The 16,388-nt window shown below is 42.5% G+C and overlaps 1 protein-coding gene across 6 annotated transcripts in view; it reads right to left on the bottom strand.

The window, feature by feature from the left end:
• The window catches only part of Slc4a4 (solute carrier family 4 member 4), a 321,412-nt gene that overhangs the window by 179,008 nt on the left and 126,016 nt on the right, over positions 1-16,388 (bottom strand). For all 6 annotated transcript variants that reach the window (XM_051170376.1, XM_051170377.1, XM_051170378.1 and 3 more), the window contains one exon: positions 10,396-10,531. In XM_051170376.1, the coding sequence (XP_051026333.1) occupies positions 10,396-10,531 (136 nt within the window). The remainder of the gene's footprint in view (positions 1-10,395; positions 10,532-16,388) is intronic.

Here is a 16,388-nt window from a genome sequence, read left to right as displayed (position 1 = left end):
ATGGAAACAGCCTAAGTGTCCCTCAGTGGAAGAATGGATAAAGAAACTGTGGTACATATACACTATGGAATACTACTCAGCTATTAAAAACAAGGAATTCCCGAAATTTGTGGACAAATGGATTGAACTAGAAATGATCATACTGAGTGTGTTCACCCAGAAGCAGAAAGACTCACATGCTATATACTCACTTATAATTGGGCACTAGCCCAAAAAGCATGTCCCACAAAAGTCTTCACTTACCAGGAGATTGGGATAGAGGTGAGGACATCCTCTAGGTAAGAGAAATATAGGAGATGGGGAAATAGAAGGACCCAGAGGGTCCTAGAAACCTACAAGAACATCGTGATGGGTGGGTCGGGGCCCAGGGGGGATCTGCTCAAACTATTGCACTAATTAAGAACAATACAGGTAGTAAACATTGAACCTCTACTCTGATCTAGCCAATGGACAGGACATTCTCCACAGTTGTATGGAGAGCAGAGACTGACTCTGACATGAACTCTGATGCCCCGTATTTGACCACCTCCCCTTGGTAGGGAGGCCTGGTGGCACTCAGAGGAAGGATAGCAGGCTACCAAGATGAGACTTGATACCCTAGGATCATATACAGAGAGAAGAGGTCCCCCTCAGTCACAGTTATAGGAGGGGGAAGGGGAATAGGGGTGAAAGTGGGAGGGAGGAATGGGATAACAATTGAGATATAATATGAATATTATCAATAATAAAAGATTAAGTAGCAACAATGAACCAATATTTCTCTGAAATGGAAAATGAGAGCTGTTGGTGCCTAATGAGGACCATGTTTTGCCATGGCTTCTGTTGATGCCTTTGTCTCAGCTGGTATATGTGACTCTCACTGAGATGCTAATAGAAATTCTATCCCTCAAGCCAGGCTCCAATATGCTTAAAATGAGCAAGAGCAGTGGACCACACAGTCACTGTAATAACAATACATCCTCTAGCAACCTGTGCACTGGGACCCACAATCCTCACCCATGGCCTCTGCTTTCTAAGACATGTAGACATTTTGAAACCAGAGAAAGCAAAGACATTTTTCAAAGTCTAAGGGAACAGAATACATTTGGACGCCTTCATAATTCATGTATCGTGTCACACAGACTCTCATAATCAGCTGAAGGGAACGGGGTGCAACACTAGGAAACGGGGTACCACACTACCACCGTCACCAGAATGCTTCTGCCTCTCCCATCCCACCTCTGAATGATGCAGGAAGGGTGATGATGGGGTTAAATTTTGTTTTCCTACATTTTTCACCCAAGGGTTTAATGATTGAAAAACATTTTCCTAGAACCAGCGAAACACTCACCTAGCTCACTGCAGATGAGAACAAAGGGCAGGGATCAGAGGAAGAGCAACATGAGGTATTATTTATAGAACTCTTATCAACCTCCAGGGAGGGGACGAGGCACACTAAGAGGACCACAAATGAAAACAGATCAAGAGATCAGCCACAGTGTCAAGGAAAGTCTAGGATTTTTATCACACCCAACACTCATCCAACTCAGAAGCATTTCCCCACATCCCTCCATTCTCCTCCCAGGAAATGCCTCGCCATCAGGCAACTCCTACATGTCAATGGTAAGTTCTATCTCCAATGACTCCAAAAGGAAAAAAAAAAAAAACTCTCAATGACTAGAGCCCCTTTGCCCTGTGTCTTACCTACCTACCAAAGTAAGCGAGTGGCCTCGACTTCTAAACGTTTACCTTTCTACCTTTTAAAAGCCATAGTTCTAAGCACATGTACCTGTGAGCAAATCTAAACGGACGCAGCAGGATAATATATACAAAAAAAGGTCATGATGTTGAGATGGAGTAGGGGGCAGATACTGGAAGAGGTGGAAATGAGGAAGGGAAAGAAATGATGTAAATACGGCACTTGGTGTGAAGCTCTCAAAAAAAAAAAAAAAACTTAAATAAAAAAGTTTAAAAGCAACACCACCAAAGAGATTCTAAATCTTCTCAACTGGGCCCAGTTTATTTCTAAATAAGTAGTTGAAACACACTTCAAAACAGAAGGAGAAACTCCCATTATGCCCCTCCCCATGTGTGAACGTGTTTGAGCTGACATTTTCTTCCTCTTTAGTTAGAATTATTTCCAGATAAATAGAAGGAGATAGGAGTAAATGACAATTTTACATCTCACACCTACAACATTTTATGGCTATAAGCAAAATAATAATAAACAATTAAGGAAACTGGGTTACTTCAAGATAGTCCTACAATTATTTTGACACTGTTACCTTGGGGTAGCACCTTTTCCTGGTTGCTCGCAGAGTATTTAAACGTTCTGTGGTAACTGTTACATGAACCATTTTATTATAGCTGTCTTCATTTATAGCTCAGGATTAAGACTCTAGAAGAGTCCATAGTATACGGTATCAAGTCAGGGCTAGCTAGAAATATGCCATCTGTGGAAAATACAGCGGGGAGCTGTTTTATGCCTCTAAAAGTGTTCTTACTAGCTGAGTGTCTTTGACCACAGAATTTAGGCCCAAGATAAATAACAAGGGCAAACTAGAAACCACAATGTGTAAATGTTTCAGACATTTCCCCCTTATCATTTTTAAATGAGTTGCTGCCCATCTGAATTCTAACCTTATACCTTGAACGAGAACCAAACATGACTCTCTCTCTCTCTCTCTCTCTCTCTCTCTCTCTCTCTCTCTCTCTCTCACACACACACACACACACACACACACAATAATACAAACAAATGTATGTTTTAAAATTATATTGTTGAAATCCTGGGTTTGGAGTTTTTGTTGTGGTTTAGAGGATTTTTAAGATATTCTTACTCTGTAGTCCAGGCTAGCTTTGAACTCGCAGCGAATCCTCCTGCCTCAGTCTCCCATCTACTGGGATTACAGGTAGAGCCATCACACCCCACTTTATATGTTGAAATTCTAGTGCTCAGGGTGAGACCGTTTGCAACCAGGACGGACCCTACCACACACCGAATCTGAAGAGCCCTTAATCTTAGATTTCACAAACTCCAGAGCAATGAGAAGTGAGCTTCTGCTGTGGGTGTTCTGTTACCAGAGCTTGAGTAGGCAAAGGCAATCCTCAATTACCTAAGCTGCATGAGCTTACTAAACTTTTCAAAAAAGGAGCATAATTCACTAAAACTCCTTCTGTGCAGCTTACACGGCAGGTCACTGACAGACTGAAAGCAGAACTCGGGGTAAGTTCTTCAAGAGTAATAAGAAACCATAAATTCCAACTGTACTGCGCCTTCAGAAGAACCCTGCTCAGCCTGGGAGATCCCACCAACCCTGCAGGTCACGATGACCATAAGGAAAGGAAGTGAAGTCTCACTGCTAGCCCACTGTCTGCAGTACCTACTCTTAGGGAATGTGTGCATGCTCTCTCGTGGCTAATCTTAGCAACTATTTCACTTCAACATCCGTAAATATTGAATGCAGGCTGAACCCTGGCATACTGCCTACCAAATGAATCTACAACTCTAATTGTTTGACGGATGATTATACCGATGTGTCCATTTAAAGTGGCTACAGAGAGTGTTCAATCCCAGAACTGGTGCATGGTCTGTCTACCCTCCTCACACATCAAGGACAAACTTGAAAAACAAAGACCCAACACTCCTCAGCTCAGATCAACATCCATTAAAAAGGAGGCTAAGGCAGAGAGACCAAAGTTCAGAGCAGCAAAGGACCAGACATTGTGCAAAGGCGCTTTAGACCCATGTAATTATGTTTTTAAAACACCCGACACTTTCACTGTGGCCTGTACTGAAAGCCACCATGTACCCTTCACAGGAACTATGAATAGCTACACAGTTGCAATGGGTTTCTGGCGCTTTTTTTCCCCCTCTTGTTTCAGTACGTGATGCACTACAGGAAGATTAATTTTAGAAGTTGAGTTTTTAAATGCTTGTGATTACAAAACTGTTGTACCCTTGGAGGAGCAGTTTATTAGGTGAATCTTATTTATTCCAAGGTCTTATAAAAATAATGATAACGTACTCCACAGTTTAATATACTTTGAGCGGTTGCCAACCAGAGAACATTTCACTCAGTTGTTGGAGAAACAGAAGGCCCACGGGAAAATCACTGAATTTTGCAACTTTCCAATCATATGATTAAATATAATTAAGTAAAGACAAGACCTCTAGCTTTAAAACCTGCCAGTTTTATAATGGAAAATCCTCATGACCTTTGCACTAGAATATAATCCAACTGTGTAAAACTACTGATGTAATAATAATGAATTTCTTGCTAATTAAAAAAAATGCTTCATTACACATAAAAGAAGTCAATGCTGGTGTGTATCTTGGATAAATGCTATTTTAAGGAGAATTCATAAATTTCTAGATCAACTGTGGTAAGTACTGCATATAATTACCTAGCTATAACGACACCTAATTACACAGGTGATTGGATTCCCTGACTAAGCTTCTTACAGAAAAAAATAAATAAATTTGTCCCAACAAGGAATTTCCCAGAGTAATCTGCTAGTGAAAAGTCAAAGAACTGTAAACAATGAAAAAGGCAGACTCACAGGCTAAGGTGGCAGCTGTTGTTCTGGGGCCATGGCCTTAAAAGAGGTTTCCCAGAGGTGAGTTGGGGCAGCTGCCCAACAGAAACACAAACAAACATTAATTTGCGTTGTGTTCCTGGACATGACACGCCACCGATGGCCTTTTCCTTTGTTGGCTAGTATTTCTGAGAACTTGTAATGGCTTTCTTTTTCCCCAGGTTTGGCAGTGCAGGTTGGATTACGTGGGGTGGATAATCTTTAACATAGATTCAGGCAACGGTAATGATATTCAGCATTGGCCATTGAGAACTCACTAAGGGCAAACTGAAAATGAGGAGATCACTTTGGAAGAGCTAATCCTAACTCAAATGAAGAAGTGAAAAAATAAAAAAATAAAATAAAAACCAGAAAAGTACATCTTTTCCTCGTAACTTTGGGCCATCATCAAAGCAAAGCTGGGAGTTACTCCTTAGTCTGTCTGCTATGGGCACCTGTGAACTGATTCTAATAGGCTCCTGTTTTGGTCTGGTTTGGGTTTGATTGGGTTTTACTTTGTTTTGGGATAGGATCTCATATATTCCAGGACGGCCTCAAACTCACTAGGTAGCCATGAACTTCTAAGTCTCCTGACTCCACCTCTCAAGTGCTAGGAGTATAGTCATGGACCATCAAGTTCAGTTTACTTTAATCAATCTTTATTGAAGACTAAAGGTTTCTTCAACCATTTTAATTACTGCAGGCTTATTTGGTGTTATTTTTTCTAATGACCACAGATTCTGAAAGCACCCTTTAAAAAGACTAACATCATTTCTCCATCAGGCCAACACACATATCCAGCATGAGAAAGTCTACCCTTCGCATAGTCTTCAGCTTGTGAACTATTTTGGAAAAGCCACCAGAAATTTCAAACTTCTACCTTACCTTATAGGGAAGACAAAACAGGAAAAACAGGAAAGGACGGACAACAGAGTTTATGGCCGCCTTATCCGCTTAAGTACAGGCTTCTCTTGCCGGTGCTATTTCACGACTACTTTCTCAGAAGGGACAATCCCCTCTGTTCCTGAAAACAGTCTCACTGTATGAAGAATAGAAGAAACCAAAACTCCCAAAGTAGGCCTCAAACCACGTAATGCCAAAATTCGCCATGGAAAGTCTTCCTTGGATAATATTATTAGCCAACTGAAAAGTACAGAACCTTAAAGGGGAAAAGAGCATTCTCTGGGGCATGTCAGCCCACACTAGAAACTACATCTAGTTTGAAAAGTCTAGGGAGTTAGTGCTGTCTGGAATAAGTGTCCACCAGCCACCGGTGCATCGTAGAGTTCAGGCAATTCAGTGGTAATGCCTTTGTTTAGCACAGGTGAGACCCTGGCTCCTCAGCGCTCTGCCACACATAGCTCAAGCAATGCATCTACCAACAGGAATTTTCAGAGGAAAGAAAAAAAATGGTCAAATATGTTTGTTAGACAGGAAAAAAAAATTCATGCCATATCATCATATGAAATAACTGCTCTTGGGTTTTATTCATCTGGGAGGACTGAGGCCTTCTCACACAGGGCTGGAAAACGCACATAGCTAGTGGAAACCAAACATCACTGCAAAGGCATTCGGGAGCAGTCACAGGAGTACAGATTACTGGAAATCTAAATATTCCCAGAAGTGCAGTCACTGCCAAACTTAGAACCAAGACCTAGTTTTTTTCTACACATTTACTCTGACACACACACACACACACACACACACACACACACACACACACACACACACACCATCCTTTGAGCATGGCTGTGCAGCAGGTAGTTCTGGGCATGAGAACTCACAGAGATTTGCTTCTATTAGAAAGATGTAATAGCAGGGTAGATAGTATGCTAAGTGGTGATAAGGGCAAAGATCAAAACTATAATAGAGGGCCTGGCCTGGGCTTGGAGGTGTAGCTGGGTGTTTCAACTGAAAGTCTGGTATGCAAGCAAGTCATGTAGGGAACTGAGGGGTGCATGGCGGATACAGGAGTGACAAGTACAGAGTCTCTCAGAGAGTAGTACAACTGACCATTGGAGCTCTGCCAGGCTGAGCTAGAGGGAAAGAGACAGGATGCTGTTCAAGCAAGGCAGGGGTAGATCGTTTATACCCCAAATAAAGGCACAAATAAGGACCGGCCGATTGGAGATTTTCCCAGTAAGAGATGGCAGGATCCTGAACCAGGTCCAAGGAAATATTGAACAGGAAACGTGCTGAGGCGCGGAAATGTCTGAGTATGTCAGGGAAGGAAATCAATGGATCAGATGACAGGTGTGAGGAAACTGGAAGACAAGGACTGCTCAGGTGATCTGGCAGATGTAGCCAAGAGAATGAAATTACATACTGAGATGGAGAGATCTGGAGGAGGAGGTCTGGAGATATTAATTACATGACTGCTAATAGCCCTGCAATTGCTCAATGCCAATTAAATAAGGAAGGAAGTCTAAGGATATTAGTGCAGATACTATCAGCATATTGATAAAAAAAAATAATAATTTGAAATTTGAAGCATAGGGCCTTATCTGAGACTTATCATTGGTGTGCTAGGGACTTCGAGTCTGTCGGGCCCAACAGAAAGAGATGATAACTATTTTGTTCAAAGCAATTATTTTGTATCAAAGTACAATTATATACAAGTATACAAATGCCATAGTACAACTATTAATTTGCTTGTTAACTAAAAAAAATCAAAAGGACAGTTATGTTTAAAGCAATCAATTCTCTACTGGCAACCTATTCAACACATACTTATGAGCACCTTTTATGAATCTAGCACTTCAAGGCTATGAGACTGTTATAGTAAACAGAAGGAGATGGTGGTGCCCTGTCTCTGACTTTGGATGAATCCATGTAGTGAGGAAAACAATAATATCAGAAGTGCAGTTGATAATAATCATAGTAATCCCTAAATAAAAGTTATCCCAAGTTTTCTACCTGGTCAGCTTCCCAACATCCTTTGTCTACAGAAGCAGAATCCCTCCAGGATTGCATCACTTTTGGTACATAACTTGTCTAAAAATACACTTCAAGGGTGGTAAAGGATGTAAGGTCATCTTGGTCTTTAGAATCCTGTATGACCAAGCATTATAGTGCAATTCTATAATCTCAGTATTGAAGAGACTGAGGCAGGAGAATCACCATGAGTTTAAGGGCAGCCTGGGCTACAAAGTGACATCTGGCATCCTTTCTGGACCAAAATGAATCAACAATGGAAATATCACACAACATAACTCATTCAACATTGAGTGGCCTACATATGAACTGTCATTTCTCCATCTTACTGAGACCAGGGGTGTCATGTAAATTAAAGGGTAGTCATCTTTTGACAAGAAACAAAAAGACAAAGCCATCCCTCTGTTCTAGTCAATGGTAATTATTGACAAATATTTCAACACAGAAAGAAGAATGAAAAGAGCCATTAGAGACACTGATGACTACACCAACATACACATAGAAAAACAACTTCAGGGCAAGAAACTATGTGTGGTGCTAGAGAAGAGCCTCTCCTGGCAGACTAGAAGACCAGGGCTCAGGAAGCCCGCAAAATGTGCTTGTGAACAGCACAGCCAACCCTGGACTAAGAGCTCTCAAACTGTAAGACTGTAAGCCTCACGGTATAAAGAGAGGACCAAATAAGACAGGCTAGTAAGAAAGAGCCCTTGCTTCAGGATCCTCATGTGGGGAGGATGCTTTACAGATTCAAGGTGCAGCCTCCTGCAGCGGATTGTTAGATGTTACAGGAGAATTAGCCATATAACTGAATCTCTATGGAAGAAAACATCTGTTGTGACTCCTAAAGCCTCCGGCCAGACTTGCCCACGCCAACGGAGGGTCCTCAGACTATTACCAGCCAGGCCCTGCTCAGAACAGACTACAGGCACTTGTGAGGACTCCTTTTCTATGAGCAGTTGGCCAGAGTGGCGTTGGGTGGAACTCTCAGATTTCATCAGTGAAGCAGGCACCAAACTGCTGAGAACAGTTCCTACTGAGACCCTGGGGAATACTGGATGCTGCCCTATTGTCCAGTGGCTCCTGGTGATCTCAAAGGGCAACTGGAGAAATCTGGGGCTGTAACCTTGGGCTGCCAGTGGGACAGGTTATAAAGGATATTTTCCATGTTAGTGGAGAGGAGCCCACTGAACCAAAGGACTTGGCTTGGATCTGGTCTCACTCCAGCTTCCCCCAAGGGGCACCTGTAGGTACCAGAGCCTTAGAGGGGCTGCCTTCCTCCTCAAAGCTTGGGGATGAGGGGTGAAGTGGGCAAGACTTTGCTTAGTAAATGGTTTTTTAAATTTTATTTTATTAATTTATTCATATTACATCTCAATGGTTATCCCCTCCCTTGTATCTTCCCATTCCTCCCTCCCATTTTCCCCTTACTCCCCTCCCCTATGACTGTTCCTGAGGGGGACTTCCTCCCCCTGTATATGCTCATAGGGTATCAAGTCTCTTCTTGGTAGCCTGCTATCCTTCCTCTGAGTGCCACCAGGTCTCCCCATTCAGAGGACGACCCAGCTATTCCACTCCCTGGAATATACTCAGAAGATGCTCCAACACACAACAAGAAAATTTGCTCAACCATGTTCATAGCAGCCTTATTCATAATAACCAGGACATAGAAACAGCCTAAGTGTCCCTCAGTAGAAGAATGGAAAAAGAAACTGTGGTACATTTACACTATGGAATACTACTCAGCTAGTAAATGGTTTGAACACTCTCAAAAAAAAAAAAAAAAAAAAAAAAAAAAAAAAAAAAAAACCTTGCAAAGCACTGAACAATGTGTAAACATGATTTACAAATCATGTCCATGTAAACTTTTGCGATATGATTATACATGTGTCATGTAATATTTATCTATATGGTGGACATTTTGCTTGCATACATACATATTACATGTAGTAAGTGATATTATTCACTCGATTAAGAAGTGGGGTCATGTGGCTAAGAGGGGACAGAGTATAGATTAAACTGAAGTGTGTGGCTTCCGAATTCAGATGAACCTTCTACTTGTTTTCAGCTGGAGATTTAAAAAAGAACAGGGTCTTTATTTGAATTATACCTTTCTTTGCCTTCAAGCCACAATGGTTTCCTCAGTACCCCTTCTATCTGGGAATAGACAATGCCACAGAAGATGACACAAGATGTGCTTGCATGTAGAGATGTGTAGGAATGTTGCTTGGCCACAGCCTTTGGGTGCTAGAGTTTATTTATTATCACCCTTTTGCTCTACCATTAAATGGCATATACATTGAGGTTGACTTTTTTGCCAACAAAAGCCAGATTTCTACAGCCTAGTTAATGAAATACACTCCAGCAGTGGAAAAGAGGTGCCCTGCATCCACCTCAATGTACAAGGACAGACGGATAGAATTACCCATTTCTTTAAGCCAGCATCACCCTCATCAGCCACCTGACACTGAGGGAGAGAAGGCAGCACTTGAGGCTCATCCATTTGTCCTAGCCTTGCTTCCCAGGGCAGCACTGCATTCTATCCACCCCAGGGCATCATTGCATTCCACCCGCCCCAGGGCAGCACTGCATTCCACCCGCCCCAGGGCAGTGCTGCATTCTACCTACCCCAGGGCACTGCTGCATTCCACCCGCCCAGGGCAGCACTGCATTCCACCTGCCCCAGAGCAGCACTGCATTCTACCCGCCCCAGGGCAGCGCTGCATTCTATCTGTCCCAGAGTAGCACTGCATTCTACCCACCCCAGGGCAGCACTGCATTCTATCCGCCCCAGGGCAGCACTGCATTCCTCCCACCCCAGGGCAGCACTGCATTCCACCCGCCCCAGGGCAGCACTGCAATCTACCCACCCCAGGGCAGTACTGCACTCTATCCACCACGCCTCACCTCGCTGTCTCCTTCCACTCCATCTCCTGGCCATCCACAGCCAGCAGCTCATCGAGTTCAGTGAAGAGCTGAGGAGGTGCTGGGCTGTCATCTTCCTCTCCCAAGATGAATCGGATGCGTTCTGCGGCAGGGGAGACTGCAGAAGTGAAAATACTGTGGTTAAACATTGGCTGGAAAACCCTGAGGAAAGTGTGGCTTCGGGCTCTTCCTCTCTCCTCCAGGTTGTTGGGCTTCCCTTCCACATTTTCAGTGGACATCCTTTATCTCCAACCCAAAGCCAAAGAGAAAGCGAAGCCTCTTCTCTACTCCTGTGAGCCAAACTACAGCTCGGTCCTCCACTCCTTTCGAAAGGACAGCTGTCCAGTTTAGAGTGGGTTTATGAGGAAGAACCTTGAACCCTCAGATGAGCTGAGGTCCAACCTCATGACTCCCCTCCTCCTCCTCACTTATGACCTAGCCAAGACTATGAGACAGAAATCAGATTGAACCAATCACCTCTTCAAGTGGCAGTGGGAGGGACAACAGAGCACCCCAATCCTGAGATTCCTCAGGCCCACCACCTGCCCTCCCTCTGCCTGAGTGGGACCCTTGTTGCCCGTGACTGGGTAACTTTAAAGCTGATGAAGAAATATTTAACAAGACGGGATCTCTTCTTCACATAATGGCAGTACCAAAAAAATGTTTAGTCACACTTCAGTGCACTTGAAAAACAAGACCAAGTAAAATATTGTACACCTGAGGGTGGGGGGGAGAACATTTTCCAATGCACTTAAGCACATAATTGAATGGCCTACTAGCTCCTTTTGACCCTGTCTCCTGAAATCATGTAATGAAAAATTAACTAGAATTTCACTCAGATTGTGAGGTATTCTCTTTAAAGAGAAAAGGGGAAAAAAAAAAAAAAAGAAAAAGGTGTACTTGGAGGTTACATTATAAAACTAAGGCCCATGAATACTTCCATAATCCTGAGTAACATGAAGAAATGGCAAATCCATGTGAAAGCAGGACTCATATATATTATACACAGATAATGTATATACAAATCTGCAGAAATATACATGTCAAGCAGCCTAGGAATGCATGCAAGTCCCTACCATCGAAATCTATAGAAATATGGATCTATAGAAATATCTGTAGAATTATCTATAAAAATCGATAGGAATATCATAGACTAGGATAGCTTCAACCAAAATTTAATTACTACAAATAAATTCACAAGCAGTCAACCCAGCAATAAAAGGTAATTGTTAAATAAAATACATGCTTTATCTATTAAAATGAAAATGATGGAAAAATAATGACATCTCCAGATGTTGGTTGCTGGTTAGAATCATGAGCAGAATACTCTCTCGAGGGAAATGTAGAAATATAGGAAAGTGTCTTAAAATATTTTATATTTTAAATAAAAATATTTTATAAGCCAGAAGTTCTTCTACTAAAATTATGTTCATTTAAAAACATAAGTTATTTCAAAGATTTTAGTATAAAATTGATTGTATTGTTTATAATTGAGAAAAATGTAAATCCTAAATATCAAGAAGAAATGATTGGTTAGACACTGCATGGCACAAATATACAACAGAATACCATGCAGGCATGAACCATGAGGTGGAAGGGGCTGGACATGTGACTCAGATGTAGAGTTCTTGCCTAGCAGGCTCAGGATCTGTGTCCCAATTCCCTTGGATGAGGAAAAAAAGGGGGGACGATTCAGTGGGTCAAGTTCTTGTTGCATGAGGAACTGAGTTTGGATCTCAAACACGAATATAAGAAGCTGGCAGTGGCAGTACATATCTGCAACTTTAGTGCAGGCATGTGAAGATGGGTCAATTATGGGGGATGGGCAGAGGCTCTGGCCAGCCAGTCTACCCAAGGCAGAAACTTCAGACTTTACTAAGACTCCATGTCTTAAATAAAATGGAGCCGTGCGGTGGTGGCACACGGATTTAAACCCAGCACTTGAGAGGCAGAGGCAGGCGGACTACTGTGAGTTTGAGGCCAGCCTGGTCTACAAAGAGAATCCAGGACAGCCAGGGCTACACAAAGAAACCCTGTCTCGAAGAGAAAGAAAGAAAGAAAGAAAGAAAGAAAGAAAGAAAGAAAGAAAGAAAGGAAGGAGGAAGGAAGGAAGGAAAGAAAGAAAGATAGATGGAAAAGCAGTTGTGGAAGGCAAGTTGATGTCGACCTCCCATCTCCATACACACCCCACGAGTGAGCACACTCTCACACACCAGTGCACACATGTGCAGAAATGTATGCAACCACCCACAAAAAGAAAAGCAAATAGAGTGAGAGTAAAGTATTCTTGGATGGCATTGTCATTAAAATACCAATGAAAACTAAAACATGAAGTAAAGAGTGACAGCTTATGATATGCAAACCACATAAATTAAATGAGGAAAAAAAAAACAATCATAGGAAAAACTAACCCTACTTTAACAAAATTTTAAAAATATATATGCTACAACATAAATCCTAGGGTTTAGGCAGCCCTATTTTGCTCATGCCAACATGTATGTATTAAAGTTTTAAGTAACACTAGTCCCTCAACAATACAGTTCATATTTCAGTTAGCCTAGTATATTAACTGTACTTGTATAAAGTATAAATTTGTTGCTAGCTCTTCAACCCATAAATCACAGCATAACTAACAATTGGGAGTTTTGATCACCAGCCAGGCACGGTATTTAATCTGCCACTGACTGGCCACTGAATAGTCATGACTTCGTTCACACACAGACAGCACAGTATGTGGTTATGTCATGCCCATGCCTCTTCATGATAAATCCACTTGGCACAGATAATCCCAAAAACAGAAAAGTAACTGGCCAACCAAAATGAAAGTAGAGCACACAAACAAAAGATGGTGGCATCAGAAGAAAAATCTGGACCAAAGGTAATGAATATAAAGAAGACATGCATAGCGGAGTGCTGACACTGCTTGCAGTCAGCACACGAGGTACTCTGAATTTGCACAGGAACTCAGAGATTCCAGCCTCATCAACACACGTGCATGAAGAATGTGGCTGTGATAAAACAAAGAGCCTGCCTTAACCAAAGTCAGGAGGCCATTTCTTGCCACACAAGGCACAAACGACTAAACAACCAGATGCTGACTCAAACTGAAAGACCTTGACAGTGGCCACCAAGAGAAGAGAACAGACGTGCTGTGTTCCATGTGATGCACTGCTGTGAGCAGGCAAGCATTATTCAGCTAGCCTTGAAGGCTGTTAGAAGAATAAGAACAAGCCGCCACATTCTTGATGCTTCTGGTGTCTTAAATTACTAAGGACTAAATTAATATTAGTGTCCCTTCAAATTTCTCAGTACCTTCCAAGCAGACTTCAAGATACTGTAACAATTTGAAAATGTTTTAGGGTCAAGGAACTAAAGTAGCTTTTCCCCAGACGGTGAAGGGTACCCTGTGCTCCACCGGGCCCCTGCACAAACACTGCATCTCTCTACGGGCATATGTCCATTTAACAGGTATATTTTAGCTGTTAACAGGGTTGATTCCTTGCACTTGGTTTCTTCCATTTACTTTTCCTAAATCATAAAGTATCTATTACTACTCATGCAGTTATTCAGGTGGTGCTTACTGAGGACTGCCAGTGCTCTACGTGGGCTTAGCCTGAGGCTCTACATATTAAACACAACTCTAACTGAAAGATCCCTGGTCCCCTCATGCACATAGGAGACACAGACATCAGCTAAGCAATTAATTAATTTGTTAAGTCCATCAATAAGTTCACATATGAACCAAGAAAAAAAAAAAAAGATTCACTAAGTATTTGCAGAACGTTAAATTAAGGTAACTGAATGCTCACTGAGGCTGAGTTCAATACAACGATTTTACTTCTAAAATTAGAATAAAATGGTTTTGGACTTTTTTAATGTCTCAAAAAGAAAAAAAAAAAAGCCCTAGGACTTTTTTGTAAAATATGTACGATGCCTTTCTAATCACAAAGTTGGAGAAGGTTCTACTGCAGGAGATCAGAGAAGTCATGACAATGACGAAGTGATGAGTGAAACTTGGAATCTGGACAGCACTCCTCAGGAACTGTATGTTCATACTACTGAAGGTTTAGTCACCTTATTCAGTGTGGTGCTTCTAGAACTGGCCAACTTGTTAGCATCACTCACATCAAAGATCCCAAAGGCAACCGAGAATAATGAGGGGAACACGCCTGTAATCCCAGCACTTGGGAGACAGAGGCAGATGAATCTCTGTGAGTTCGAGGCTAGCCTGGTCTACATAGTGAGTCCCAGGCCAGCCAGAGCTACACAATAAGACCCTGTCTGAGGGGGTAGGAGGGAAGGAGAGAGAAAGGGAGAGGGAGACAGAAGGAGAAGGGGAGGGAAGGAGGGAGGGAGGGAGGGAAAGGGAGAGGGAGACAGAAGGAGAGGGGGAGAGAGGGAGGGAGGGAGGGAGGGAGGGAGGGAGGGAGGGAGGGAGGGAGGGAGGGAGGTTGGGAGGAAGAGATCCCAAAAGCAGACATAGCATTTAGGAATAGTGTCATCTAGGTTTAGATAACTGACTGACTTTTTGTACCTTCCTAGAGATGTGAGGTAGACTTGCTGCCACTTCTAGAGAGAAGAGTAAATGTTTTTGTAAAGTAAATGACAGTCTCCTGCACTGACGGTCACATTCCTGTATGGCATTCGTCCGTAGAATACCACTCTGGCCTGGCAGTGTTGGTGTAGGCAAACACCAATCTCTACCAGCCAGCAACTCACAGAGGCTTCGGCAGAATGAATAGAAGGATGCCACATGTCCCCACATTAGTCTCTAGGTACCATGCCTGGCACTACTTATGTTAATTTATTTGTTAAATACAGACTCATGAACAACCAGGATAATGAGCCTTTGGGAAGCAAACTTCCAAAACTCCGTGTCATACTGCCTCAGGGTTCACCTGGGCAGTCAGTCTGCACCAATCAGGAACAGTGTGGGAGGGGGGAACATCCTCATGCAGGTCAGCTGGTCCTCATACCACACTGGTCCCCATATTGTGTATGTATGTCCACTTTGTTCCCCACAACTCAGAACAATCTCCTGAGTGTACCTGCCTATTTCTTTTTCTTCTATTTCGTACATTGCATCCTGACCACAGTTTCCCACTCTCTTCTCTTCTCCTGGTCCCTCCTCCTCCTCCCTTGATCTTTTCTTTTATTTTTTCCTTAGAGGAAACATTTGAATACTTTTCCTCTCCTCTCTTAGTTCCCCAGTTAAGAATTCTAACTTTATCATGGGCTGACTTTAATCTGACTGGATTTGAGGCCTGCTCCAGTGGAAGAAATTTCATCCAGGATACTATAATCATCATCAAAAGCCTGGATGAGGAGGTATTGTTATTTGGCTAAATGGCCATGCTGTCAAATTCCCTTCTAAATGCTTCTGTTTATACCCGTAAACACTGGTTACTCTCTACCTTGATTAGAGAAACCTTGTTTTTTTTGCAGTGGGCAATAGTCAATGCTAGGGTGCAAAGCTAGTCACAATGCTGAGAAAAAGAGAGTAAGTGCTCATCCTAAATGGACCATTCATCTCAACACACCATAGCCACCACATTACATCCCCACCACGGAGCATCCCCGCAGTGGCATCACTACCGCCACTACCATGTGGCATCAGCTACCACCGTCATCTTTCTACCACCATCATCACTACCACTACCATCATGACTCAGGAAACTTGCAGAAGAGGAGGAGGAAAAAAATGTAAGAACCTGTTAGAACTGGAATTCAAATGCCCACTCTACCTGTGTATAAACTCACTAAGTTTGTATACGTGGAAACTTTGGGACTACATAATATTGGTGTGCAATGTTCTTATTTATTTCAAGGGTTGCTTTCAAACGAAGCTTACAAAGCGCATATGTGTGTCAGATAATGAGGAGGAGTTCTGTGAAATGCAAACTTCTGAACTTGATAAGGCTGTTGCACTAAAGAAAGCATGCCAGCTGTGGTGTCCTGAACAAGATCTGCATAAG

This window comes from Acomys russatus, chromosome 28 (assembly GCF_903995435.1).
Source record: "Acomys russatus chromosome 28, mAcoRus1.1, whole genome shotgun sequence".
Taxonomy (NCBI): domain Eukaryota; kingdom Metazoa; phylum Chordata; class Mammalia; order Rodentia; family Muridae; genus Acomys; species Acomys russatus.
This window is presented reverse-complemented; position numbering and strand designations above follow the sequence as displayed.